The sequence below is a fragment of the Equus asinus genome, chromosome 22 (genome assembly GCF_041296235.1).
Source record: "Equus asinus isolate D_3611 breed Donkey chromosome 22, EquAss-T2T_v2, whole genome shotgun sequence".
Lineage (NCBI taxonomy): Eukaryota > Metazoa > Chordata > Mammalia > Perissodactyla > Equidae > Equus > Equus asinus.
Window position 1 is genome coordinate 26,244,009 of NC_091811.1, and position 27,131 is coordinate 26,271,139.

Below are 27,131 nucleotides of genomic sequence, written 5' to 3' on the forward strand. Positions count from 1 at the left end.
GCTATCAGAGATTTCAGCCTCTCAGTCTTCCAGCTGATGCCCCACATATAGGGAGGTAGACACATGCCACCCTCACTGTGTCCTATCTAAATTGCTGATCCACAGAAACTATGAGATACTAAACGAATATTATTTGAAGCCACGAATTTTGGAGGTGATTTGTTTTGTAGAAATAGATAACTAATGCATATATACAAGCAATGAACTATTGAAAAAGGAATAAAAAACAAATTCTTATTATAGTAGCATCAAAAATTATTTAGGATTCAAATTAATTAAAAGGTATGTAAGACCCATAAACTGAAAACCACAAAACACACTTTATCATTGCTTTTTTGTCTCCATTTTTGCCCAGAAGGCAAATTCTGTTAGAATAGAGATTGTATCTGTCCTGCTCTCCATTGTAAATTGTTTGCCTAGCACAACAATTAACAGAAAATTGTTGATGAATAAATAAATTATATAATGTTTACAGCTTTGTGAATGAAGCATTATATTAGCCTCATTTTACAGATAAGAAAACTGAGTTTCACCAAAGTAAAATAGTCGGATTTCATAAGTGGAGGAAATGTTTAGCAGCTGTCCAAGATCTAACACTTTCCTTTTCAGAAACCTCAAAAAATATGTCATTGTTTATTGAACATTTAGTGTTTTTCATGGTAATCATCTTAGTGGTCACTTCTACAGAATTTGGCAGGAGGGTCGTGATGTATTACAAAAGTATGGATAAGTGCATGTGAGGTCTTCAGAGTTAGCAGCATCTTTAGTGTGATGGTATCTGTACCATCCCAGTCAGCATCATCTTTAACGTGTGCCTCAGCTAAGTCACGAATGTTTCGTGACTTGATCTGTCTGTTCTGACTCAGAAATTCTTTATATCCTTGTCCATATCCTAAAAAGACTCCAGGTCCTGCCCTCTTTGATACAAAACTAACACCACACTCCTAATCCACTCAATCTACTATGGCGCTCCTCCACCAAAGAAAAATAGACAAGCCGCCCAGCTTTGTTCTGGGATCAACAGCACACATGGCATGAGGTTCATGGCAAAGCACCGTTCCATATCTATTGTATCAAACCAATGTGGCTGATCCCTTAATCAAACAATTCTTTGTAATATAAATAATTCTACATGTTCTTCGTGTTTGCTGTTGAGAACAAAGCTGTCCAGTTAGAGAAAATATGAACCACATTGCACCACTGGTTCTTTTAAAAACACCTTGGGGTAAAAATAAGTCTTTTGTTTTCTCTCAGTTTAATTGTTCTAAAAATCTCTATTATCTATGTATCTATCTATTCTGGAAGGGTATATATGCAAATGTTAACAGCGTCATAAGTTTCACAGGAAATCCCTCCATGTGCTTCCCCATCACTACCTTTGGGATCCAGAAGTATTAAGACTACAGAAGAACAATATTCTCCAGAGATTTCAAAGCAGTGCATGTAACATCTGAATATTGCATTTTCTGGCAAATAAGAGGAAGAGTACGAATATTCGATGGGTCTCAGTTTCTTGCTGTCCTTAAATATTGGTCTAAAGGAGCACAAAAGAATGAAAGCACCATCTAACTTGGAGAGGGGAGTTCCTAGTTACCCTCAATACTAAAACAATTAAGCAAACTACGACAAAGACAAAATCAAAGTGATCTCAAAGGGAGGATCAGGTCACAAGGACAGAAAAACATCGAGTTACACCCCTGGTTGGAATTCCTCATAGGGTGGTGTTAATACTATCAGGAGCAATAATACCAGAAGGGGCAACAACACTCTGAAAAGGAAGATAGATATGACAGGTGGTTGGTATAATCATCCTGTAAGTCACAAATATGTAATTAAGGGTCAAAAGTGTCCACATCACATCCACGCTGGGCTCTCAGATGTTTGGTAAGAATTTTCCCCTTTCCTTTGCTACTGATGTTTCCTGAAGAGGTTGCAAACCTGCAACTGAGAGAGCAATTCTAGCTAACAGACGTGCTTTGTTGGGTTCCACAGTTGGTTTTGTTTTTTAAATCCATATTTCTATCTTGAGAAGTTGGAGGATCTGGAAGCGTTGATCTCCACATTGCTGGGTGACAACAGTTGTTGGGAGCCGAGCAGTTGGCCCCCTTTCAATGGGTCATGTGTTTGCTACAACTGTGTCCACTTCTATTTTCTCATACCAGCCACCATTTCTTCATTTATATCATCTGCCTGTCTCCTTTAGGCATAGGAGTTTGCAAGCCCTACTCTACAAAGACTGGTCCTTCCCATCCATCTCTACCTGGTCAAATTCTAGTCATCCTTCATGGTTCATCTCTGCTGTCAACCTCTCTTCTCTTTCCGCAACAATCAGATGTGAGTTCTCCCCCGTTAGAATTGCTCATAACATTTCTTCCACTTCTTTTGTAGTATACATAGTATCTGGTAATACTATTATTGTTATCTGTATTGTACTTATTTTGTTAGTGTAAGATTCATTCATTCGTTCATTCATCCATTCATTCAGCAAAAATTTATTACGTACTGGGTGCCATAGTCTAAGTTAAAGTACTGGGGTTATTGCAATGAATAAGAGAAGCAGAGAGGCCCTCAAGGAGACACCGAGAGCAGGATCTGCCTTGCTCATCTTTGCTTCACAACATAGACCCTAGGAAAGTGCCTTGTACTTAATAAATACCCAGCTGGCATTTGTTGAAGTGAATTTTTGGCAACTCTATTAACTTAGTTTATACCATTCTATTAAATAAAAGCACTAGAGCTGTATTTCTTCAAAAAGCATTCTGGAAATCAATTTTCATTAATGTATACTTAACTACTAAACATTTCTTCTCCCATTCAGTTACCCTGAATCACCAAGGTTTTATCCTGAAATAGTACTCAGGTTACTCAAATGTCCCTCTAAATTTATTTACCTGGGTAACTGCTGAAAGAGAGGCGATTACTGATGGTGTCTTTATCTCTGATGTTGAAGTCCCAGTGTTTATATATCCTGAGCATGGCTGCATACGTGTACCAGCTTGAATGAGCAAAAAAGATGTTCTCAAATCCAGGAAGAACCTATAGCCAGAATCATAGTGAATGACACAGAGACACATACACCACTGACTACAAGGGTATGAAATATACAGGGCTTGTGTTAATTCAGGTGTTTATTGTGATATTTATTACTGGAAAATATGACCAAAGAATCCAATATTAACCTTTAACGTGTACAAAAAAGACTCTGTGTTAGCATCCCAAATGGAAGACTGTGGAAGCTGGCATGTACAGCACAGGAGAACTGGCGGAAGAAACAGAGGTAAGATCATTTACTTCCAGTTCCTTCCATCAGTTCCTTTCCGTTCTTAATTTCTACAATAGAGGACCCCATGAGCTGATACATGGCTAGAGCCAGGGGTGAGCTTCATGTTGACATCATGAGATGTTGCCATACACGGGTGGACCAGAACAAGGGTAAAAAGAGAGGCTGCTATGTGTGTCTCACCTTAATAAGAGCAGAGCAATGTCCCATATCCCATCTCTTAAAAAACTTCAAATTGTAGACTTGTGTGGGAGAAAGTGAGGGAATCAGATCCAACAGATCTCCAACAGCATTCAGGAACTGAATCTGGAACATGGTCATGGGCTGGGGAAAGACAAAGACTGCACTTAACATTGATTTGTGACAGTTAGATGTCATTTTCTATTTTCCCTCTTGTTAGGAATCCATTAAATTATTTCTTTATGAAGGGTCCCTAATGTAACAGATACCCTAGATTTTTTTGGAGTGTCTAAAATAATTTTTATTAACTTATAGTTAAGAGATAGTTTAGCATGTTTTGATATCCACAGACTTTGGGAATGGCTCCTAAGAGAGTACAACAATCAGAGCATTCTGTATGCATCCCTCTAGGCGGGTTTTCTCAATCTCTCCACCAGTGATATTTTGGGCCTAGCAATTCTTTCTTGTGGGGGGCTGTTCATTGTAGGATGTTTAGCAGCATCCCTGGCCTCTAACCACTTAGATATCAGGAGCACCTCCCAATTTTGACAGTCAAAAATGTCTCCAGGCATTGCTAAATATCCTCTGGAGGGAAATCACCCCTAGTTGAGAATCAGTGCTTTGCAGCAAAAACATTCAATTAAGATGCTTAGAGTTTGTGCGTTTAATTAACTAACTTGACAGCATTAACCCTGAAGCCATGATCAGACTTGAACTTCGTGCTAAGTAGAGAGCGCTACTCCGGCAAAATTTAGTCCACCGGAGTAGCCAGGGGTTGGGTATCTACAACCAAACTGGTTTTTAGGCAGAGGTAGTGGGAGGACAAACACACAAGCCATATTAACCAAAATACAAAAACAAAACCAAAAAACTCAACCTGATTATTTATTTATATAAATATTCTCTTTGTTTTGGTTTTTGAAAAAGTAATACATTCATTTTCCAAGATTTTTAAAATTATAAGAAGATCTACAGTGGAAATTCTTCTCCTGCTCCCATTCTCCACTGGCTCAAGTCCCACCCCGTCTCCAGTTTACCACTTCTATTAGTTTCTTGCATATATCTCTAGACTTTTTAAAATGTCTTATAAATACATTTTTAAAACACAAATGGTGATGTATTACATGCACTACTCTTCACCTAGATTTTTTCTCTCAGTATCTTAATATCTTGGGGCTCTTTTGACATTGGATGTAAAAATCTTCCTCATTCTTTTAAACAGTATTCCAATGAATGGATGCATTGCCATATTTTTAACCAGTATTTTATTGACTGACTTCTGGTGGTTTCTAGTCTTTTTCTACTATAAATAATGTGACAATAATCAATCTTGGAAACATCATTTTGTATGTGTGTGAGTCTATGTGTAGGCTAAATTCTTAGAAGTGATTTTGACTTGCGTAGATATTGGCAAATTGTCTCGAAAGCGCTTGTTTCCACTATACTCTTAGAGCCTCAACAGCATATTAAACATGTAGTTTATTTCCAATTTGATAAGTGAAAAATAGTATCTCATTGTAGTTTATATTGGCATTTCTTTTGTTATGAGTAAGGCTGAACCTTTGGATTTGTTTTTTTTGTGAATTGTTCATGTGCTTTATTTTTCTACTAGGTTATTCTTTTTCTGATTGACTTTTAGGAGTTGAATATCAGGGAAATTAGTTCATTGTCTCTGATATGAATTGTAAATTCCTTTGCCTTTATTTTTTAAATTAAAAATGATACCATACATATGAAAGAATAAAGATGTAAATACACAGTTGAAGGAAAAATAATAAGAATAAACACCTATGTAACCACATCACAGTTTAAGAAACAGAATATCACTCTTTCCTTAGAAGTCTTCAGCCTCATCTCCCTCCTTCCCTGCCAGTTAGTAACCACTCTGCTAAATTTTGTGTTGCTCATTACCTGCTTTTCTGTTATTTTATCATCTATGTATGAATCGCTAAACAACATATTCTCTAAAATTTGCTGCTTTTGAATTTGCACAAACAGAATCCTATTGTGTGCCTTCTTTTGCTCAATATCATTTTTTGACATTCATCAATGTTGATAGTGTGGAAACTTCATTCATTTTCATTGCTATATGGCATTCATTACACGAATATATATATATATATATATATATATATATATATATAGTATCACGATATGCTTATGATGAACATTTGGGATATTCCCAGTTTACAGGAAAACAATGGTACTGTGAACTTTTATGTACATGGACCCCACATACAAGAGTGTCTCAAATCTCTGAGTGGATTTACCAAGTTGTAGAATATGTATTATCTTCAAATGTTTCAAGTAATGCCCAATTCTTTTCCAAAGTGGTTGTAGTTATTTACTCATTCCAGCAGAGGTTGAGATTTCCCAATCCTGGTGCATAATAGGATCTCACTGAGGTTTTAATATGCATTTCTTCAAAACAGAGCATTTCTTCACACGTTTTGGGCCATCTGTGTTTTCTTTTCTGTGAAATTCCTGTTGTTTTTTTGCCCTTGCTCATTTTTCTACTGAGTATTTTCTTTTTTAAAATTTTTTTTGTTGGTGTTCTTTATGTATTTTAGATACAAATCCTTTGTTAGTTAAATGTATTACAAACATTTTCTCTTGGTTTGCAGCTTATCTTTTCACTATCTAGTGTCTTCTGATAAAAAGAAATTCATTCTAATTAGCAGAATTTATCTATCTTTTTCTTCATGGCTAGTGCTTTTCTATCTTGTTTAAGACATGATTGCCTAGCCTAAGTCATATTCTCTTAGGGAAGACTCAATACTCCTGGGTCAATGCTATTGTCATTATTTCTAGACCTTTTCAGGGGACAAAGCAAGGAAATATGTATTTTTTTAAGGAAGCTAAAAGTATTGATTTTCTACCTAAATAACAACTTTAAAAACTACAGTCTTTACTTCATTGATTTTTCTTATGTTAAAAATCTTGATAGCAAACATATCTACTTATTTGCTTTATCTTACAATATCTATTTACTAAACTCCATCAAATCTCAAAATAAAAATACCAATATTCTTACTAAAGTAAGATTACTGAATAGAGCTAAAGGTTGTTTTGTTTTTGTTTTTGTTTTTTTGATGGTTCTTCTTATCCTTAGGTTCTATCCCACTAAGGATATACAGCAATAACTGTTTTTAAGATCACTTGAAATAAAAGATCTCTGTGTGGTTATGCCATGAACTTGATATACAATTAGATATATTTGTGTCAAGTTGTTTTCAGATTTTAGGAATTGTTTTTCTTATATGTAATTAAATTTTGTTTTATTATTAAGAACAGTATTTTCTTGGTTCCAGAGTCAAATGTACAAAGCAAGTTACATTCAGAGAAATGTAGCTTTCATCCCTGTCACCTCCAATCTCTCTTCTTACTTTTTTATAGATAATCATTTTTTAAAAAAATTTTGGGTTTATTCTTACATTGTTTCTTCTTGGAAAGATAAGCAAATCTGTCTGTCTATCTATCATCTTATTTCCATTTCTTACATAAAAGGTAGCAAATGATACACACTGGTCTTCACCTTCCTTTTTTACACTTAACAGATCCTGAAGGTCACTCCATAGCAGTATATGGAGAGCTGCCTCATTCCTGTTTACAGCTACGTCATTTACTCAGCCAGTCTTCTACATATTTGGCTGTTTTCAGTCTTTGGCTATTACAAACTATCTACGATGACTAGACTTGCACATATGCCATATTGTATTTTTGCCAGTGAATCTGTGTGGTAATCCTACAAGTGGGATGACTGGATCAAAGGGTAAATGAGCATGTGATTTGAGTACTGAGTGCCAAATTTTCTGTCCTTAGCAGATATACCATTTTGCATTCCCACTAATATTTTAGGAAAGTGCCTTTTCTCCCCATAGCCTAGACAACAGAGTATGCTTTCACACTTTGGAAGTTTTGCCAAACTGACAAGTGAGAAAGTATTTCTCAGTATGGTTTTAATTTGTATTTCCAGTCTTATGAGCAAGGCTGAACTCACATCACTAAGAATTTTTGGGGGGCTGACCCTGTGGCTGAGTAGTTAAAGTTCCATGCACTCTGCTTCAGTGGCCTGGGTTCCCTGGTTTGCAGGTTTGGAGCCCAGGTGTGGACCTGCTCTGCTCATCAGCCATGCTGTGGAGGCATCCCACATACAAAGTAGAGGAAGATTGGCACAGATGTTAGTTCATGGCTAATCTTCCTTAAGCAAAAAAAATAAAAAGAGGAGGATTGGCAACAAATGTTAGGCTCATAGCAAATCTTCCTCACACAACACAAATTAATTAAAAAAAAGAATTTGTTGCATCACTTTTCTATGAACAACCTTTTTGTATATTTTGTCCAGTGTATGTGTCTATGTATGTGTGTGTATATAACATATTACCCTCAGGAGCCAAAATTCCCATTATTTTTGAAAGTATATTCAATGGTACCTTTGAATCTTCAAAGAGTCAGTAAAGCTTTCCAAACAAATTATGATGTGTGCACACGTGTGTGTGTGTATGTTGTGGAGGATGGGAAGCCTAGAACTTGTACACTTAGACATTTTGCCTTAGCAATCATATTATCTAAAACACTAGCGTTATTGGGTTAAACAGCCAGTACATCTATACTAGGCTCTTTAACCTACTCCAGAGCACAAAACTATGAAAGAGATTGAGAAAACTCAGAAAGAATTTGGTTTATTTGTGTGTTAAGCTTGAATTTTGCGTGAGACAGTGAGTCTGGTGCTAGCAGTATGATAGACAAGACAGTGTGTGTGTGCAAGGAATTTCTACTCTAGTCGAATTTGATCTGCTTCTAAATTGGAAAGCTGTTTTAAAGATAATTTTCAATATTCCTGCTATACTATATAAATTCTGAGTAGCTTCTTAAAAGTCTTACCTTTATCCCTTCTAATGAAGCCCTCTTCATTGCTCCTACATACAGCCCATCTAATTGTGCCATAACATAGCCCATATGTCTCCAAAACGGGTCATCCTTGTAATCTTTGATCTTACTCCGGGTCCACTGATCTTGCTTCCTGAAAGAGAAATTAGAGTTGTACTAGAGGTCTCTATGGTTGCTCATCCAGAGCTAAATTAACCTCAGGCGTTTAGAAATTATGCATTCAGATACTTATGCTAGTATAATTTAATTCTGGATCTTGTAACCTTCCAATCACTCTGAAAGGATATCAGGGCAAATCCTAAATGATTTTTAATTTCTCCCTTGGACTACAACTCTTCCTTCATAGCTTCCTCCATGCTCTAGCTAGAACTGAAATACAGGTGTAATATTTACCCACCTGTGATACTGAGACCTAAGAAAGTCAAGGATAGACCATCCAAACACTTTCATATAAAATCATGTCTCCCTAAATCAGTAAGGATAAGTTGATCGACTTTATTTCTGTATGTAGAAGTGGTAAAGTTAAACAACAGGAAAAAATAAAAACTCTCAATGACAGGGTAATTTGTGTATGTTTATATTTCTCTCAAATCACTTTCATAGTTTATGGTTCATTCTATTTCTGTTGTTGCTAATAACTGCCTCAATGCCTCTGTCCTAGCACGCTTAGCTTTTGTTTGTAGGCTTGTTTTCTATAGTTCTCTCATTCTGTCTCTCCTCTTTGTTGTTCTCTGCAATTCATAGGGGATGCTTTTACATAGCTTTGTATCCTGAAAGCTATTTCTGATTTGTCCAGGCTCTCTCTAGATCAGTCTTAGAATACGATATCATTGCTTCGTGGGATCTAGCCCACTGGTTTTATCTGATGCTCTGTGGGTTCTTAGCATTCGATGAAGAGGGTAGCTAGTGTGTGACTTGGAGAGCCAAACCAAGAGCCTTTCTGTCCCCAAGTCAATCTCATAGTCTGTCATCCCACAAATATCAAAGAAGTTTTCTGAATATTGAGAATTATTAGTCTTTAGAAAACTTCATTAAAATGGAAATATTCTCAGAGGATGTTATGACTTTAGACATTAGCCAACACTCCAGCTAGGATTAGTCATCAGGCCCATGAAAAGGAATTTCTTTAAAGAAGGAGGAGGAGAGAGCTCTGCAAAGAGAGGGGCCCCCAAGTGGAAGTGATCCAGGTGGTTAACTTTGCCTGCCTTACACTCTTGGTGCGTCTTCCTCTAGTTGTGTTAGCAATTAATAGCGTGATCTTCAACCTGACCTCTGAAAGAGCCCAAATTGGGGGACATGTTGTCTGCAACCAGTTTTCATGCCATTACCAAAAAGTGCTATACCTACTACAGGAACAAAGTTCAGAGTCCTGCCTAAGAGACATAAAAGAAATTGGTAAAAGGAAAGCTGCTGTCTGAAATGACAGATTCAGGCCCCTCAGCCTCAATAACAAGGAGAAGAGGAAAGCCATTATACATACGCCATAAAATCCCGCACTTTATTCACGATGGAAGGTGTCTGAATCAGCTGTGGGTAGAGGTTTCTGAAGTGGTCAAACATGTGCCTGAAACGATAGATGAAAACTGTTACATTTCTATTTTTCTTCTTGGATTTCTGCATCACAGTAAATTACCCGTACTTGTGGCTAACTAGGATGTCCCCTATTACAAACTTTCCCTACTGTCTTTTTTTCATAAATCAAATGCACAACTTAAAATTGGGAAATATTTCTAACATATGGAAAAGCACAGAATGTAACAAACACTCAAGTATCCATCACCCAACTTTATTAAGCCATTCTATTTTGCCATGTTTTCTGTTTTAATCTCCACTCCCTCAAGATTATTGGCTATTTAGGATTCTTTATTTTAAAACTTACTTTAAAAAAATTAAATGTGTCTCATATGCTGTTCTGTAAACACTTTTTTATTGAAGTATAATTGACATATAACATTGTGTAAGTTTAAGGTGTACAAACTGTTGATTTGTTACATTTATATATTGCAATGTGATTACCCCCATAGCATTAACTAACATCTGTATCACATCACATAGTTACCATTTCTTTTTTGTGGTGAGAACAATTAAAATCTAATCTCTTAGAAACTTTGAAGTTTATAATACAGCGTTGTTGACTGTAATCACTATGCTGTGCAGTGGATCTCCTGAACTTACTTGCAAGTTTATACCCTTAAACAACATCTCCTCAATTAAACTCTTTTTTCATGTGTGAGGAAGATTGTCACTAGCTAGCATCTGTGCCAATCTTCCTCTATTTTATATTGGATACCACCACAGTGTGGCTTGCATCACTTGACAAGTCATGCTGGGTCCATGTCTGGGATCCGAACCTGCGAACCCCAGGCCACTGAAGCGGAGTGTGTGAACGGTAACAACTATGCCACCAGGCTGGTCCCTTAAACATTTTTTAAATAATGAAAATAATCCGTTTACATTTATTGTGATTTTAATATGCTGGGATTTATTTCTACAATCTTTTTTGTTTTCCATTTACCATCCCTTTCTTTGTCCTCCTTTTATGTTTTCCTTGTTTAGATAACATTTTCATTATCCTTATTTTTACTTCTGCTGTTTTAGAAGCTGTAAAATATATTTCTGTTCTATTAGTGATCCTCGTTAAAAATTTTAAAAAACATTCATAACTATGTATTTTCTTATAAAGTCTAAATAAATTTTGTATTTCTCTCTTCCTCCAAACATGATGCATATTTTAGCAAGCTTCAACTGCTCAATGACAACCCTCCATTATGCTATTGTTCAAAGATTTAATTTTACTTTTTCAATTAAAAAATTATTTCTATTTTAAAATTTTTTATATTTTAACTTTTACAATCAAATTTTATTAACTTCTCTGTTTCTTGTGTTACTTATTGCTCCTTATATCCCAATCTTTCCCTCCTGCTAATCTTGTTAATGTATATCCTATAATAGTGTGCGTCGTAAAGCATTTTAATCTGTACATCCAAAAATATCCTTATTTTGCCCTTGCTCTTGGATGATTTAAATGGTTATAAAATTCTAGTTAGTTATTTTCCCTTGGTACTTTTAAGATATTATCCTCATATCTTCTGGCTCTATTGCTGCTGATGAGAAGTATGCTGTCATTCTGGCTGAGATTCCTGTGTAGTCATGTCTTTTCTTTCTGATAGCTCTTAAGAATATTCTTTCTAACCTCAATTTTCTGTAATTTCACCCACTATGTTGTAGCAATTTAATAGGCTGTGTTTTCCAACTAAGGATTTTGTCTTTTTCAATTCTGATAAATTTTCAACTATTACACTGACAACTATTGCTTATCTGCGATTCCTTTAGTCTCTTTTTCTGAGACTCCTAATAGACATTTGCTGGAGTTTCTTGATTAAACTTCTCTATCTAATAACAGCTCTTTCATCGCTTTTACCCCTTTATCTCTTTGGGCTGTATACTATGTAAATCCCTCAATACTAATTTCTGACTCAGATTTTTTTCTCTGATTATGTCCAGTCCAGAGTTGCCCATTTATTGATATTTTTTAAAAATTTCCATAATTTTCATTTATAATATTTCAAACAGGTTCTTTAAAAATATCTACTTGTCTTATTTCTTCCTTTTTCTTCTTTTTTGTTTCATAAATTCTTCTTCAAGTTTTGTTCCATTTATAACTTAGAGTGCTTTAAGCATATTTAAAATCTTTGTTAACTCATCCTATAAACTTAATCTGGAGTGTATTATTATTATTGATTTTGTTGACTGTTTTTCTTAACATTCAATTTCTTTGTGTATTTTGCAACTTTGGCGTCCAGGCATTTTTAGTTACTTGTTTTTTTATATTCTCTCTCTCTGCTCTCATTTTTCTCTAAGTGCCTCCATCTGACTCCCTTCCAGGTCTTACAGTGGCTTTCTGGGACTTCTTTCCTATGGAATATTGGAGATATATCTGTAATTGAACCAGCACATGGATAATTCAGTTCTTGCTGCCCCAGCCGTGCCCCTGCTTCAAGCTCATGGTTTCTTATAAATCTGTACACTAGGATGCACATCAGTAGAAGTTATCCTGCAGCCTCCTCTTTCAATAAACAGTCAAAGCAGCAAGGTTAGTCCTGCTTCCCAGCCTTGACTCAGCTCACTCAGAGCACTGAGGCCTTCACCCGTCACCAGGGGTGGTTGTCTCTGCCTGCTTCATGCCAGCAGCCTGGCAGATCCATACTTCATCACCCTGTTTTCTGGTTCATTTCTGGTTCAAGAGATGTTTAATCTGGCTTTGGGACTCAGCTATATTATTATGAGGTTCTCTTTCTATATAATTTTTCTATCATTTGCTATAAGTTTGGAACAAAGTGGGTCAAACTGTGAGCCTCTTGCACCCTCTGGACTGGAAGTTTACTGAAAGCCCTAGTTGTGGTTTTTATTTGATGCTTTTTACTGACCTAGGGAGGTCAGCATTGTAAGCAGGAGGTGACTCAGATTTCAAGAATGGGAATTTCGTTCCCTATACTTTGGAACTTTAGAGATCCTTTATCTAGAAGTTTCCAGAATTGAAACTAATAAAATGAAAATAGAGTTTTATTGTCAGTTAGGTAAACAACATTGAAATCCTTTGAAATATTTTTTATATGGTCCTTAAATTCAATAAGCTTCACTTCATGAGAGCTTTTCCTTCAAATTATTTGTAAATATTTTTTAAAAACTGAATTATTGCTTTTAAGTTTTGTTTATATATCTTTTATTCTGACACATCAATTCCACTATCAAGTTGGTCACTTTTCCCTTCCCACCACCTCTAAACCTGGGGGAGAGAACAGCAAAAAAGCTAGACAGGTAGGCAGGTGACAAGAAAGGGACCCTCTGCCCTGGCCTCATACTTCAGGTAAAGGGAATGCAGAAACTCCAGGTGAGTTTGATGACTTGATTTCGCTGCTCAGGAAGGCAATAACCCTACAGTTTCCTGCTCTATGATTCCATGGGGAAGTAGAGATGGCTACCTGGACTGCCTAGGCTCGTAAGCCAAACATAGCACCCCTGTACACCTCCGTGAGTTTTGGGGAGCAGCCAAATGTTTTCTTGTGTGGCCTAGGGTAGAATAAGTGGACACTGAGCTGATAGACCTGCTGGGGACAGGGGACTTCTACTTGTGGTGAATATTGCAAGCTCAGGTGGTATTGATTACACAGTGGAGAACAGGGCGACCACGGAAGCCTCATCAGATGTCGGATGGAGAAATACCCAAACTAAAGACTAAAGGAGATTGTTCCACTGCAGTGGATGCCAGAGAAGGACACAGGACAACCACTGCTTAAACATTTCCTCTCCCTCCAAGATGCCTCTTTAACGCTAACCCATTCTGGGGAAAAGTGTTTGGAAGAGGAGTGGAACATTCTGAATTGACTCCATTTAAATGATAAATTAGTAAGTTTACTGAAATGACTATAGTAACGTTTTCTGCCATAAGGAAGAATAGGCTCTTAAAATTAAAATGATTTATATGAAAATAAAGTTCTATTTTTTGGAAAAAATAATTTGTGTGCTATTGACTTATAATGCTCACTCAGGTAAAGAAACCAAAAATGCATACTTTTACCTGAAGTTTCTAGCACTGCACCCTGCCCAGCCCATCCAGAGTTCTAGGCCCTCTCAGTTCTTCAGTCCGTTTCAAAACAGGGCTGTGTTTCTCAACTGGAGTGATTTTTCCTTCCGGGGGCATGTGGCAATGTATGGACACTTTTTTGGTTGTCACACCACTAGGGGAGAGAAAGGTGCAGCCAGCCTCTAGAGGGCAGAGGCCAGTGATGCCGCTAAACATCCTACTATGCACAGAACAGCTCCCACAACAAAGACTAATTCAACCCAACATGTCAACAGTGCTGAGGCTGAGAAACCCTGAAACAGAAGAACGTTCATCTTAACTCAGAGGTGGTTGCTGAGGATGTCCACGTAATGGTAGAGAAGACAGGTGGAGGTATAGGCGGGTAACTGGGCTAGAATTATTGAGAATTTTTCTTTCAAAGGGTGAGAGGGGGACTAGATTTTTCGACTCATTCTGACTTTCAGAGCAGGGAAAGACCTTGACATCAGAAGTGGAGGCCTCAACTGATCCTGCCCATTGAGGGGTCCTACACTTTTGGGGGAACCATATAGTATAGCAGTTAAGAGTAGAGGCTTTGAATTCTGAGCTCAGAGCTTGACTCTACTACTGCTAGGCTGTGCGACCATAAGCAAGATTCCCAACTTCTCCACACTTCTGAGTTCTCCTCCTACAGAGCTAACACTAGTAGCCACATCATGAACGAGCTCGATTTAGATTCAGCTCCTTAGTGTGTCAAGTCAGTAACCTTCCTCCCAAGCTGGCGGGGAATTGCTCACCTTCACATCTGCCACACGTGTTCATACGTGAGAATCATGGAGACACATGTACACCCACCTTTTCCTGAATCTTTTTCAATTATGTTAATGCCACATCACTTACCATTTGTCATGTGCTGTCTCCTACTCTTTCCTAATTGTTTTGACTTTCTGGGTCTGAGACCATACCTGGCTCCTTTCATATTTCCCATAGTGATTAATCCATTTGTGCGTGTATGTGCACACAAACTCTGTAATTAGAGAACCTGATTTCTAATCCTGGTTCCTGCGTACTAGCTTTGTGATTTTCAGTTTGTTACTTAACTTCTCTGTGCCCAAGTTTTCATGCCAATAATATGGGGATAATAATGATACATACCTCACAGTGTTATTGTGGATTAAATAATTTAACATACATAAAATGCTTTGAACAGTGTCTGGCACATTTTAAATGCTACATAAGTGTTAGTCATCATCATCATCATTGTTGTTTTGTGGTTCATCTTAAGTTCCAAACAATTACTAGCTGACGGGCCATTTGGTATTTTTGAGGGTGAGACTGCATCTTACTTTGCTCTGCCACAGCCTTGACCTGGAAGCATATTCAATTTCTAGCACCAAAAGGAGCAAGTTGAGGGTGTGGAGGAGATTCTCCTGGTATTTCTTGGTAGGAGGCCAAACACAAAAAAGATACCACCTTTGACTACTTCCCCTACTTGTGCCATAATCTTGTTAGAACCTCTTTTCATCATAGTTTTCGCAACTTTGTGTCAACATCCTAACTTAAGAGGAGTCCTCTGAAGAATGTTCTGAGGAACTAACTCTCCCCCTTATCTTTCTCCCTGTCCCCAGAGACTGGCACAAGTGTTTGTTGCACTGAACTGGGCCACTCAAACTGGGTAATTCTAGAGGAGCTCATTTCAGCAGCTGCCTCAGTAACACAGGAGATCAGCCACTTTACTAAAAACTAGAGCAGACCAGGTCCCCACTTCCTCATCACCAGTCTTTCCAGAAAAGTTTCATGATTCATTTTACTAAAAATCAATCTATGACTATCATCAGCTTTTCCATCATTAGTGAGACATCGGAGACTCTGAATTTGCAACTCTTTGGGACCCACGCCATAGAGTTAAAAAACAAAGGAAGAAACTTCATTTGGCCAAGCTGGCCAGACACTGCATTATGTGAAAATACATACCTTACACTTCTGATTCATCTCTAATAGAATTGAAGTAGCCAAAGAATTCAATTAAACTTAATAAGCATGTAATTACGTAGCTGCTGGGGACAGAAGTGCTGTGCCAGGTGTCTGGGTATGGAAAGATGAGTAAGATAGAGACCCTGCCCTCAAAGCATGAACAGATGGTGGAGGGGAGAGATGGAGCTCCAAGCCAGTGGGAATGGGATCAGAAAAAACATCACAAAGACAGCATCTGAGATAGGTCTTCTAGGCTGGGCAACATTTCAACAGGCAGATATGGGAGACGTAGCTCTGGCTCTCAGGACATCATGGTTCTGAGAGTTGGTGGGAAGCGGATGTGTGAGAGGCTGAAGGGGCATCACAGTACAGCTCAAGAGCCCATCTGCAATGCACGCTTGGAGGCAATGTCAACTCCCTGCAGTGGACAACTCCTCAGGATGGGTGGGGGCAGGGACAGTGGAAAAAGATGGAGAAAAGAAGAGAGTGTGAGGAAGGGCAAGACAGGGAGAGAAGACTCTAGAAATATCTAGCACCTACTCCAAGCTGTGGCCTACTCCAGCTGGATCTGGCTGCTGCTGCATGTGATAACTGCAGGAGCCGCGCAGGTAGATGGCCTTAAGCTTCATGATAAGGTACAAAGGGCTGAGCCCAGGACTAAATCGTTACCTGGAGAGTGTTGTAAAAGTTCAAGGAAGCAACAAATTATTGAACTCTTCAAGGGAAATGACGGAGGATTTGAGGATACTTCTTTGTGGGTTTTCATTTGGTCTCTCAAGTATTTCATTGGTTGGAAAGAGCAAACTATGTCATCCAAGGCGATTAAACCAGCCTCCTTATCTCAACATCTCAATTGTTCACCCCACAATATCCATCCTCTCACACGCCTCCTCCCCGCACAGTTAAGGAGGATATAAGGAACACTACTCCATTTTAAATGTGGCAATGTGGAAAAAAGCAGCAGCCCTACATTTCCCACTGCTCTTGGCAGCTGCCTGAGCAACCCTGCAAGCCGAGAGGAAAACGAGAAAAGACATCTCTTTCTTTTGGCATCTGGCACAAACTCATCTTCTCAGCCCAGGCTCAGACGCCCTTGCTCTTGGCTCTTGAGTCTTGGCAATGCGGGATCGCACTTTGCAAAGCATCCCCAAGTAACAGTCCAAGCAAGATAGTTTCAAGTTGGGACAACGATGTTTGTGTATGACATTGCTTTTGTTTCTCAGACAATTGCTCCTGTTTAGCTGAGAACAAACCAACCAATCTAGCCTGTGATTTGTATTCCTTCTCTACCACCGGTTTGTGGCTACAGTCACAGCTTCCAGATGGCTGACAGTTTACGCTGCTCCTCTGCTTTGCTTCAGAGAACACTGCATGCCTTTGCTCAGAGGGAGCCACACTGCCTCTCAGTGCTCAGCTGAGACAGTGTATGGCGGGCTGTGCAGGGGCGGTGCTGACTTCAGCAGGCCCTGGTGGTGCCTTTGGTCTGGAAGTCACAATTCTGTGAATCCTTCCAGCATCCCTTCTTTTCTGTCTCCCTGTTGGAGCTCTTGACACTGAGAGCCCAGCTTTTCTACTCCATTTGGAATATCTCCTTCCTTCAAAATAAATTCTTGGGCATCAGAATGTGTAATAAACCTTCATCTCCTGGAACATATCAGAAGAGGAGGAAGGAAAGTGATAGCCTCCTCCCTCTCTCCTCTCTTCCCCATCCCATTGCCCGGGGTCTGTTTTCAGCAGGCTGGATCACATCCTACTATTCTGAGCTTTAAGCTAGGCACAGAGCAGGTCCTTTAAATGCATGCTGATTCGGAAATTCCCCTACTTATCTGACTTTTCAGTAATGCAGTTAGAATGACAGCCTCTGAGAAGGAGCTTATGGAAAATACCCTTCTAAAGATAGTTTTGGTTGTAATTCTTCCTCCTCCTCTTCCTCTTTCCTGTTCTCCTCCCTCCCTCCCTCCCTTCCTTCTTTCTTTCTTTTTGTGCTCTCTTCTTTCTCTTTTTCCTTCTTCTTCTTCTTCAAATATACAAATACTGACTTCTCTCTTTAGTTCTTTATCATGCGTCTTCCTACTCACCAACATCTTCTCCTGTTCAATGAGATGTAGCAAGCTCTCTGCAGAGCGGCGGTCTTCTCAGACTCTTGGTACCACATATACAGGAAGCCCATCTCAAGCAGGTGAGGAGAATTACCACAGACACAAATATGAGATAGAGATGAACGGAGAGGTTGTCTTTCAAATTCAAGAAAACTGAGCACTCTACTCTTGAAATAGAGAATGATAACGGGCGGATGGACGTCCATTCAAAGCCCTCCACAACATGGCCTTCAGTTGCCTTTTTTCAATTTGTTGTCCTCTGCTTGCTCCATTGGAACCTCCACTCCTTGCTCACTGTAAATGTGACTTACTCATTTCAGACTCAAGACCTTTTCTCAGTACTCTGTTCTGTTACCTCCAGCTCAGGATGATTTTCTCCCTCTTCCCAGCAAAACCAAAAGGTTCTCATCTAGCAGATGCCAGACCCACAACTCACTTCTTCCACAAAGCCTTCTGTGACTGCTCTGGCCCACTGGGGTGCCTTCCTCTGGGACTCCTATAGTACTTAGGATTAAAGTATCCTTTTCAAGTAGTTCTCTGCAGCAGAAGTGCTGTCAAGTGTTTCCCAACTCTTCCTTAAGGATCAGTATTGACTAAGGTTACTAGACTGGTCTCTCCCGCACTCCTGAACATTCGCTCACAGGCTGCTGCTACTCGTCTGAGGGGAAGGCAGACTCAGTTGCCAGATGCTAAAAGCCTGGGTCTCAAAAATGTGCAGGAAGTGGTTTGTTTGTTTGTTTTAATCTTATAAGACTGACATATATGTCCAATTTCCTTTGTAAGTACATGGCAAAAAGGCAAAGTAAATAAGAAAAGAGTTACTGAATAGAGGCTGTCTTCTTTAAGAAATAAAATTAAAGTAATTTTCACTCTAATATAGAAGTATAAAAAAGTTATTAATAGAATGGGTTTAATAGAATTAATCTATGGATTTTCTTGGTAAATGGATACAAGTACTCAAGGATAGGTCAATGCTTTATATTAAGAATACAGGTGAAATGGTAAAGCCATTTCCAAGAGTGAGATGTTAAAATGCATGTTTTTCTGTGACGTAAGAATATCAGAAGTGCCACCTTTTTCAGAAGCTTTCTCAATCAAACTCCTTGAGCTTTCCAGTAACCAAGGAAGACATGATTATCCTTACAACATTCTCACAGATTAGAGCTGCTCCTTCTAATCGCACAGTTTCCCTTAATAACCCGTGATGTATATCACCCATGAGTCAATCTATTATATTTATATTCACACCACTTCGGTCTGAATTATTTCTCCAAACTGGCAACTCAATTTAAATAATGCAATCAGAACTCTGTGGATACAGAAATGGATAAAGATTTAGAGAGAAAGATAAAAAGTTCAGATTTTTACATGTGCAATACCGTTTTGAACATATTTTTAAAATCTTATTCAGTTTATAAAGTGTTTTTTGTTTTTCCTAAGGAAGACTCGCCCTGAGCTAACATCCATGCTGATCTTCCTCTATTTTTTAGCATCTGGGCCACCAGCATAGTATGGCCACTAACAGAGCAGTGTAGGTCCACGCCTGGGAATCAAACCTGGGCTGCTGAAGCTGAGCACGCTGAACTTAACCACTAGGCCACCAGGGCTGGCCCTATAAAGTTTTATACATCTCCGATTAGTATACTAGTAAGAGGACTTGTGTGGTAAGATAATGAAGGTTTGGTATAAAATTAAAAACAGGAATTTCTAGTTTAAATTAAAAAAGAGAAGTCGCAGCCCAATAATGGTCATTCAATATCTGACAGAATCTTGAGGCTGCAGAAACAGATTAAGACCAACAGTGCACTTACTATGACTAAGGTGGTAACAGTGCAATTTAAGGTTTGGTTAACCTGCACTCAACAATCTAGGTCACAGAGAATAAAGAAGAAAGCCAAGTCATCAAGACACTTTTTATCAAAGGAAGGATGAGGCTTGATTCAAGGAATTCCAACTTTCTTTTCCTTAAAGAGCTTTTCTCTAAAAAGGATGTGTCCTGATTGCATTGTGAACTACATTTTTGTTATTTTTCATAAGGGAAGGACACAAGAATCAAGTAACAATAGAATTGGAAAGAATGTTTATATTAGACATTAAAATTTCAATTTAAAAATCTTTGCCCACTTGAAAGTATTGTTTTAAGACTGTTGAAAATAAATGCTCTTACATTTTATTTTTGATTAATCTTCTCTATTTTGTACCTTCATTTGCTTTCTCCCAGATAATCAATAGTAGGATGAAATGGTTTAACTGTCTTTTATTTTTTTTAAAGATTGGCACCAGAGCTAATATCTGTTGCCAATCTTCTTTTTTTTTTCTTCTTCTTCTCCCTAAAGCCCCTCGTACATAGTTGTACATTCTAGTTGTAAGTCCTTCTGGCTGTGCCATGTGGGACATTACCTCAGCGTGGCCTGACAAGCGGTGCCATGTCCGTGCCCAGGATCCGAACCAGTGAAACCCCGGGCCACCGAAGCAGAGCATGTGAACTTAACCACTCGGCCCTAAGGCTGGCCCCTTAACTGTCTTTTAAAATCGTTTGATGACAAGGAAAGATTTTAAAAGGCAAGTGCCACAACTGGGAGCTTTGTTCCTTCTAGACAGGTAGTGATTATAGGTAGAAATGCAAGTCTGATAACGTTTCTATCCTATGAGAAGGGCTTCAGCTGCTTTGCGCTTCTAACGTACAACGCCAGGAAGACAAGAGCCACTGGTGGACAAAGAAAAGGACAGAGGTTGCCTGGCAGCACTCCACCATGACTTGGGGTACTTACAGGGCAGTGAGGTAACCCTCCAAAAAGCCGGCCACAAACATGGTGATATCATTGCTCAGGGTCTGAGAACCATACCCCGCTCTGATTTCCAGGATGCCCCAGCCTGTGGTTTTCACAGAGTTATTGTAAAAGCCATAGGCATCCCCATTCCTGTCCATTACGTTTTTGACTTGTACTGTCTTTTCCGCAGGCATCCAGTACGCAGTTGCAGAGTAGACCACTGGAAGAAAAGAAAAGGACAGAATGATAGGATGCCATTTAACTGAGTTGCTGATGCATTTCTTTCCTATGTAACCAACAATTCCAACACATTTGCTTTTTTTTCTTTTCTCCCCAAAGCCCCCAAGTACCTAGTTGTATATTCTAGTTGTGAGTGCCTCTGGTTGTGCTATGTGGGACTCCGCCTCAGTGTAGCCAGATGAGTGGTGCCATGCCTGCACCCAGGATCCAAACCGGTGAAACCCTGGGCCATGGGGCCGTCCCCTACATTTGCTTTTAAACAGTTCCATTCTCTCAGAATTGGGAAATCTGCCACTGTAGTTTGTCCTTCTTATAAGTGAGACTTGATCAAGGAGGATGAGCCCAGGTCAAAGGTAGGGACATAGTTAGAGCATCCTAGAGGTGGGTCTAAGTGCTTCATCCTTAGAGATGGGATTCTGGGCCAGGCTGGAGTTGGAGCTTTCCCCCACCTCTTTTTTCTTTTTGGTGAGGAAGACTGGCCCTGAGCTAACATCTGTAGCCAATCTTCCTCTTTTTACTTAAGGAAGAGTGGCCCTGAGCTAACATCTGTGCCAACCTCCCTCCATTTTGTCTGTGGGATGCCACCACAGCATGGCTTGATGAGTGGTGCATAGGTCCGCACCTGGAATCCAAAGCCGTGAACCTGGGGCTGCTGAAGCTGAGCCTGCAAACCACTATGCCACCAGGCCCACCCCTCGCCCACCTCTTGATTAAACCAAGGATACCATTCACATCCCTGGTCAGCAACATCTTCCATTCCTCTCACCAGTTGGGGCAAAGCATCCATATTCTCTGGCTCCTTATCCCATCTCTCCTGCTTAATTCTTCACACATGTCATTAATTCCTATTTTTCAGAAAAAAATCGAATCTATCACCTGTGACTCCCTAAGTTCTTGATAATTCTGTGAATTCACCCTCACAAATCCTGTACCCATCTCTCCCTTCTGGTTCACCTCAGTTCCGCTACCCACTTTCCTTATGGGGTTTGCTCCACCTCGTGCCTTCTTGCTCCTGCACCCTACGGCTCTCTCTGCAGTGGCTCCACTTCACTATTTTAACGAAGGCCCACCATTACGGTCATGACTCTACTCTGAATAAACTGACTTTCCCGGTCAGGATCATTCTTTAAGGGTCATAATCAGCATTCGCTTCTAAGTCTGACCAAGTCCTCGCCCCTCACCCAGGCCGCACGGGCCCAGACGCCATGATGCTCTAGCATTAAGTTTAAACTTTAGTGCTCCTTTGAGAGACAACCATTGCATCCAAAAAATGTAATGCTGAGTTAATTTTAAATGTTGACAACTGGTAACCCTACATAAATATTTAATCTGAGCTTTCTAGTATCTTAACCACTAAAAACTCAGCATGTCCCAAACTAAACTCATATTCCCTCCCAGACCTACTCCCCATCTGCTCCCCCTCTCAGTGAATGATACAACATCCATCCTCTGAGCCTCAACCTAGAAGCTGTGTGTCCTTTTGGCCTCCTCCCACCTCTCTGAGGACCTGAATGTAAAGTTTATCTTTAACCCAAGCAGCTGTGCAATAATTTATTAGACAAAAAAATATACTCTATGTCATTTCCTTTCTCCATTTCTTTTTTCCTTTTTTTCTCTCTCCTCCTTCCTTTCACAGATATGTATTGAGTACCTGTTATGAGCCAGGCACTATATCAAGTGCTGAGGAAACAGTCTCTGTCTCGAGTTCATAGGCCAGCAGTAGGGGCAGACATGTCAGTTACAGTGCAATGTGCTAAGACCTAAAGAAGATGTGCATACAAGGTTCATTGAGCTTATAGAGCAAGTCAACCCCTACAAAGGGAGTGTTGCTTCCTGAGTCTTAAATAGCAATTTTGAGATTGTTAGGTGGTTAACGAAATAGAACATCTCAAGCAGAGGAAACAGCATATGCAAAGTCAGAGGGGTTGGACCAGCTCATGGCAGGTTGGAGAGCGGTATGTGATGTTTTCCAGATCACACAGTGCATGGGGTGATGGATGAAGCTGGATAGGTAGGCAGAAACCAGATCATGAAAGCCAAGAATGTAAGCTGAAGAATTTTATTTCTAGGAAATAGAAGCCATTGAAGAATTTTGGTAGTCAAGTAAACAAATCAGTTTTGCACTTTAGATAGGTCACTCTGGCAGAGTATGCAGAATGGATGAAAGGTCAGAGGGAGCTTGAAAAAGTTCTCGTTTATAGTTAAGGCTAGTTGTGATACCTAAAGTATCATAGAAATGTAGAGCTAAAGAGGTGAAGGTTGGTGGGAGAGATACTCAGAAGGTTTTGATTAAACACGAGTTACGCAAGAGAGAGAGGAGACCTCGATGGACTTGGGTTTCAGGCTGACAGATCATGGAGCAAAAAAGCAGAAGATGGAGGATGGGTTGGGAGAGAATATGAGTTTTATTTTGGATACTTTAAATTTCTAGTGCTTATGGAATTATCCAGATGATGTTATCAAGGGTGCTGTTGGGTACACAAGTTAAAGAGGAACCCAGCAGAGGATGAGGAAGAAGGCAGGCAAAGGTGGAGATTCAGGAGAAGGTTGTTCCAGATACATGGGAGGAAAGAGTTTTAAAAATAAGTGATCACCAGGGTCCAGTGCTTTCAGAAGTTCTTGTGACATCAGCACATTAGCATAAGTAATGACATAAAGAAACATAGGTGGGTGCAGAATACTTGTCAACAGACTCCTGGTGACGAATAGTAGTTTAATTGTTAATAAAGCCAATTGGTCACAATTTGACAATTATGGGCAGCATCTGCAGAAACTTCCCTTCTTCTCCTCCCAAATGTAGTAAATATGTTTTCCAAATTGATTTTGGACCACAAATGCCATCGCCTCAGTTCTTCCCCAGCTTTTTTCACACATTCTCTTCTATCCTCACCTCCAGTGAGCTTTGGAAAGAAATGAGAAAGCAAGGCTCACTAAACAAAAGGCAGCCACAAATTGCCCGGCAGGGGGAGGGGTCATAAAGAGGAACTGTAAAAGAAAGCAGGAAGGTGAGCAAGCCTTGTTAGTCTCTTCTCCTTCGCTTCTAACCACATAGCATGATTTTAGCTTTGTCTCCTTCTCCAGAGCCTTGACATTTCTCATCTGGAGCACCTGGCCTTCCCTTCCGTTCACCTTCCATTCCAGAAGCCCCTTTTGCTGTAAACCATGGCTTGCTCTCAATCTATGCACTCAAGCACTGTGTTTTCACTGTTACTGGTACGACCTAATTTCCTGACCACAAATAACAAACTTCTGCAAATCTGGGCCTTTTGACACTAGTATACCTCCGTGCATGAAAAAAAACTTTTACCCAGTCCTCAAGAGAATTCAGTGATAAAAATTTACTGCTAGCAAGCTGACTAATTCAGCCAGTGCTTTGAGAAGTAAGACAAAATCTGAGTTTCGCGCTCCACCCCTAATCGCTGTATTCCATTCTTCAGTGTTTTCTCCACACATCAACTCTTTCTGGTTTTCCCACTACCATGCTATTTTATGATTTTTCTTAACTCCTTTAATAGTTCAAGCCATTATACTTTTCTATTTTTTAAAGGCATCTCCATGTTGGGAGGTGGATGGTGTGAAAAGTGTAATAGGGAAAAGGTAGAAAATATTACATAATTCTAATCCTAACCTAGCTTTATACAGGCTCCGTGAAGGCAGGGAGTGCTTCTGTTTACCACTGTGTATCCTGGGAGCACTGTACCTGGCACAATAATAATTCTGTGATGAATCTAGTTTAATCATGCGTGTTCTTGAAATAAAGTGAAGTTTATCAGAACATTCACAGAAGTTAGTCTAAAGTAACTCAAGTCATCATGTCTTCAGGCCTAGGTACGGGGCGCAGAGGATGGTTCAGATGCCCAAGGAGCACAAGCCGTATGTTCATATTTTCTCTCGAGTTGTGAAAATGAAAAACAAGATTTAAACATTTTTAACAGCAACATCTCCAAAACCAATGCACTTGATAAATATTTGTTGAATGAGTAGGAATGTTACTTTATAAAAACAGAGTATTTTTCTTCTATAAATAAAGAAGGAAGAAGCGCCATCATTTTTATATCTCTCTCTATGTAAAAACCCAAACACTCAAATTAAATTTCTTTTATTTAATTGTAAGTTCTGACTAAGATTTTCTATGAGTTAACTGTCTTCAGCTGAAAAAAAATTCACAGTCATAAGTGGCCTAAATCACTCTCTCCCATATTCAGAACTGAAGTTTCCTCGCACCTCACTTATGAAAGAATAAGTAGTTTACAACACCAAGCAATATGATGTTTTCCTAATATACTCAGTCAGTTAGATAGAGAAAAAAAGAAACACTGAGAGCAGAGGCAGAATATATGAGAGAAAATATTTAAAAATTAAGATTGCAACTTAATCTGTTCAGACTGGGTTTAGCTAATAGTTCACTGATTCTGATCCTTGAATTGTTTTTCTCTTCCATGTCCGCTGAGCGTGGTCCCTCGGTACTCTCTGTGTACCCTGGCATTACACTTCTCTTCTTTCCAAGGGCCCTCAGTAAATAGATGGCTGGTTTTTAGATTTGCTTTGACTTTTCATCAGAGTCACTAAGAAAATAACTAATTCATGAATAAACAAATTCCAGGCAACAAAATTATAAGTAGGTGATTTGCTCTCATTCCCAACAGAAATCAGAGCCGAGGACCCTTGCTAAAAGGAGGATTATCTGGGGATGTGCTCCCAGGGAACAGGAATTTGGGACTGGGAGAGTGAAACAGCAAAGGAGGGAAAGCTAATTCAGGGGTGCATTCTGAGACGGTCCAATGAAGCGCACAGAATAAGCCTCTGAAGACCCCATCCCAGGGATGGAAGAGGGAGCATTTACCCGCCTGCTCCCATCCTGCCTAGGTCAAAGGTTGCACTATGAAGTGTTAACCTCATAAACCTCACTCCCAGGTTTGCACGTGCTCCAGTGCTAAATGGTTATTTCAGAGAAGCTCTGAGATGGAAAGCAAGGGATGTTTGCAATGTCATTCAGGCGAGGTGCCTCATTTACACCTGCATGAAGCTAGAGTAAAAGGCAGGTGAGAGGATGTGAGGTGGGATGCAGAATGTGCCTGATACAGCAGGTAGGTAGAAAGGGATATAGCTTTTAAAAAATAGCTTCAAGCAACAGAACACTTACGCAGAAAAATGCTAGAGATTTGCTTAGATGTGGAATGATCCCTTTCCTTCATCTCCTCAAAACGAACTCATTCTTCACTGCCAGCTTCAATCAGATTTCCGGCCAAAAGTCCTATCAACAGGGAGCCAATTTTGCTCCCTTGTGATTCGGCACTCTGAGCCCACTCCTCATCTAGATCTTTTTTTAGTTATGTGTATCTGTATGTATTTGGCCCAATAAACTTAATTACAAGCTCCTTGAGAATCAGGGGTGTCACCTCACATTTCATTGTGTCGACTACTTTGGGTCTAACACAATGCTTTATTGATTATGGGGTCACCTAAGTCCCAAACTTTCACCCTAGCTGGGAAGGGCATAATTGGAGACAGATTCATATCAAGTCTACAGCATATTAATTCTTGATTTCTAATTGTGAATTACAATTTTGGTATCTTAGGTTTGCAAATGCTGGTTTGAATAACTCAACATTACCTTATGTTGGAATTGTAACTGTATTTGCAAGGTTAATGGCAAATTTCAGAGCAAGCCTGTCCCTTTCAATCAAGAAACTTTCACAATTTCCCGCTGAAAAATTATAACATGATATTTCTTGTTCGTATAGATACAGAATTTCAAGTTTTAGGCTAAAGTTTCCTCACAATTGCACTACCTCTATTAGTTTCATTTTTTACCACACTGAGCAAATTCCTGTTTTGCAGTAGGACAAAGAAATTTCATAATAACATTATTGATAAAATTTCTAGCCACATCTTAAAGCTAAATTTTCGAAAGATTCTGAAATAGAAGTTGTAGGAGTAACTGGAACCTACTCCATTAAGTAAAAGATGAGGCTTAAATGCACTAAAAAAAAAAAAAAACCCTTAAAATGTTGAACAGAACAAATCCTTTGACATTTATTCTGTTATCGGTGCTGCCACTTCTTTTGCTATCTCAATAGTTAACGCTTTGTAATTTGGAATCCAACAAAACAAAAGATAACAGGTGACAAAAG

General features: G+C 39.2%; 1 protein-coding gene across 1 annotated transcript in view; it reads right to left on the reverse strand.

Moving 5' to 3' along the window:
- PLBD1 (phospholipase B domain containing 1) overlaps positions 1-27,131 on the reverse strand; it is a 49,732-nt gene that overhangs the window by 18,436 nt on the left and 4,165 nt on the right. The window contains exons 2-6 of the mRNA XM_014834211.3: positions 20,758-20,977; positions 9,831-9,914; positions 8,345-8,483; positions 3,464-3,604; positions 2,892-3,036 (exon numbers count right to left, since the gene is read on the reverse strand). Coding sequence (XP_014689697.2) covers positions 2,892-3,036; positions 3,464-3,604; positions 8,345-8,483; positions 9,831-9,914; positions 20,758-20,977 — 729 coding nt within the window. The remainder of the gene's footprint in view (positions 1-2,891; positions 3,037-3,463; positions 3,605-8,344; positions 8,484-9,830; positions 9,915-20,757; positions 20,978-27,131) is intronic.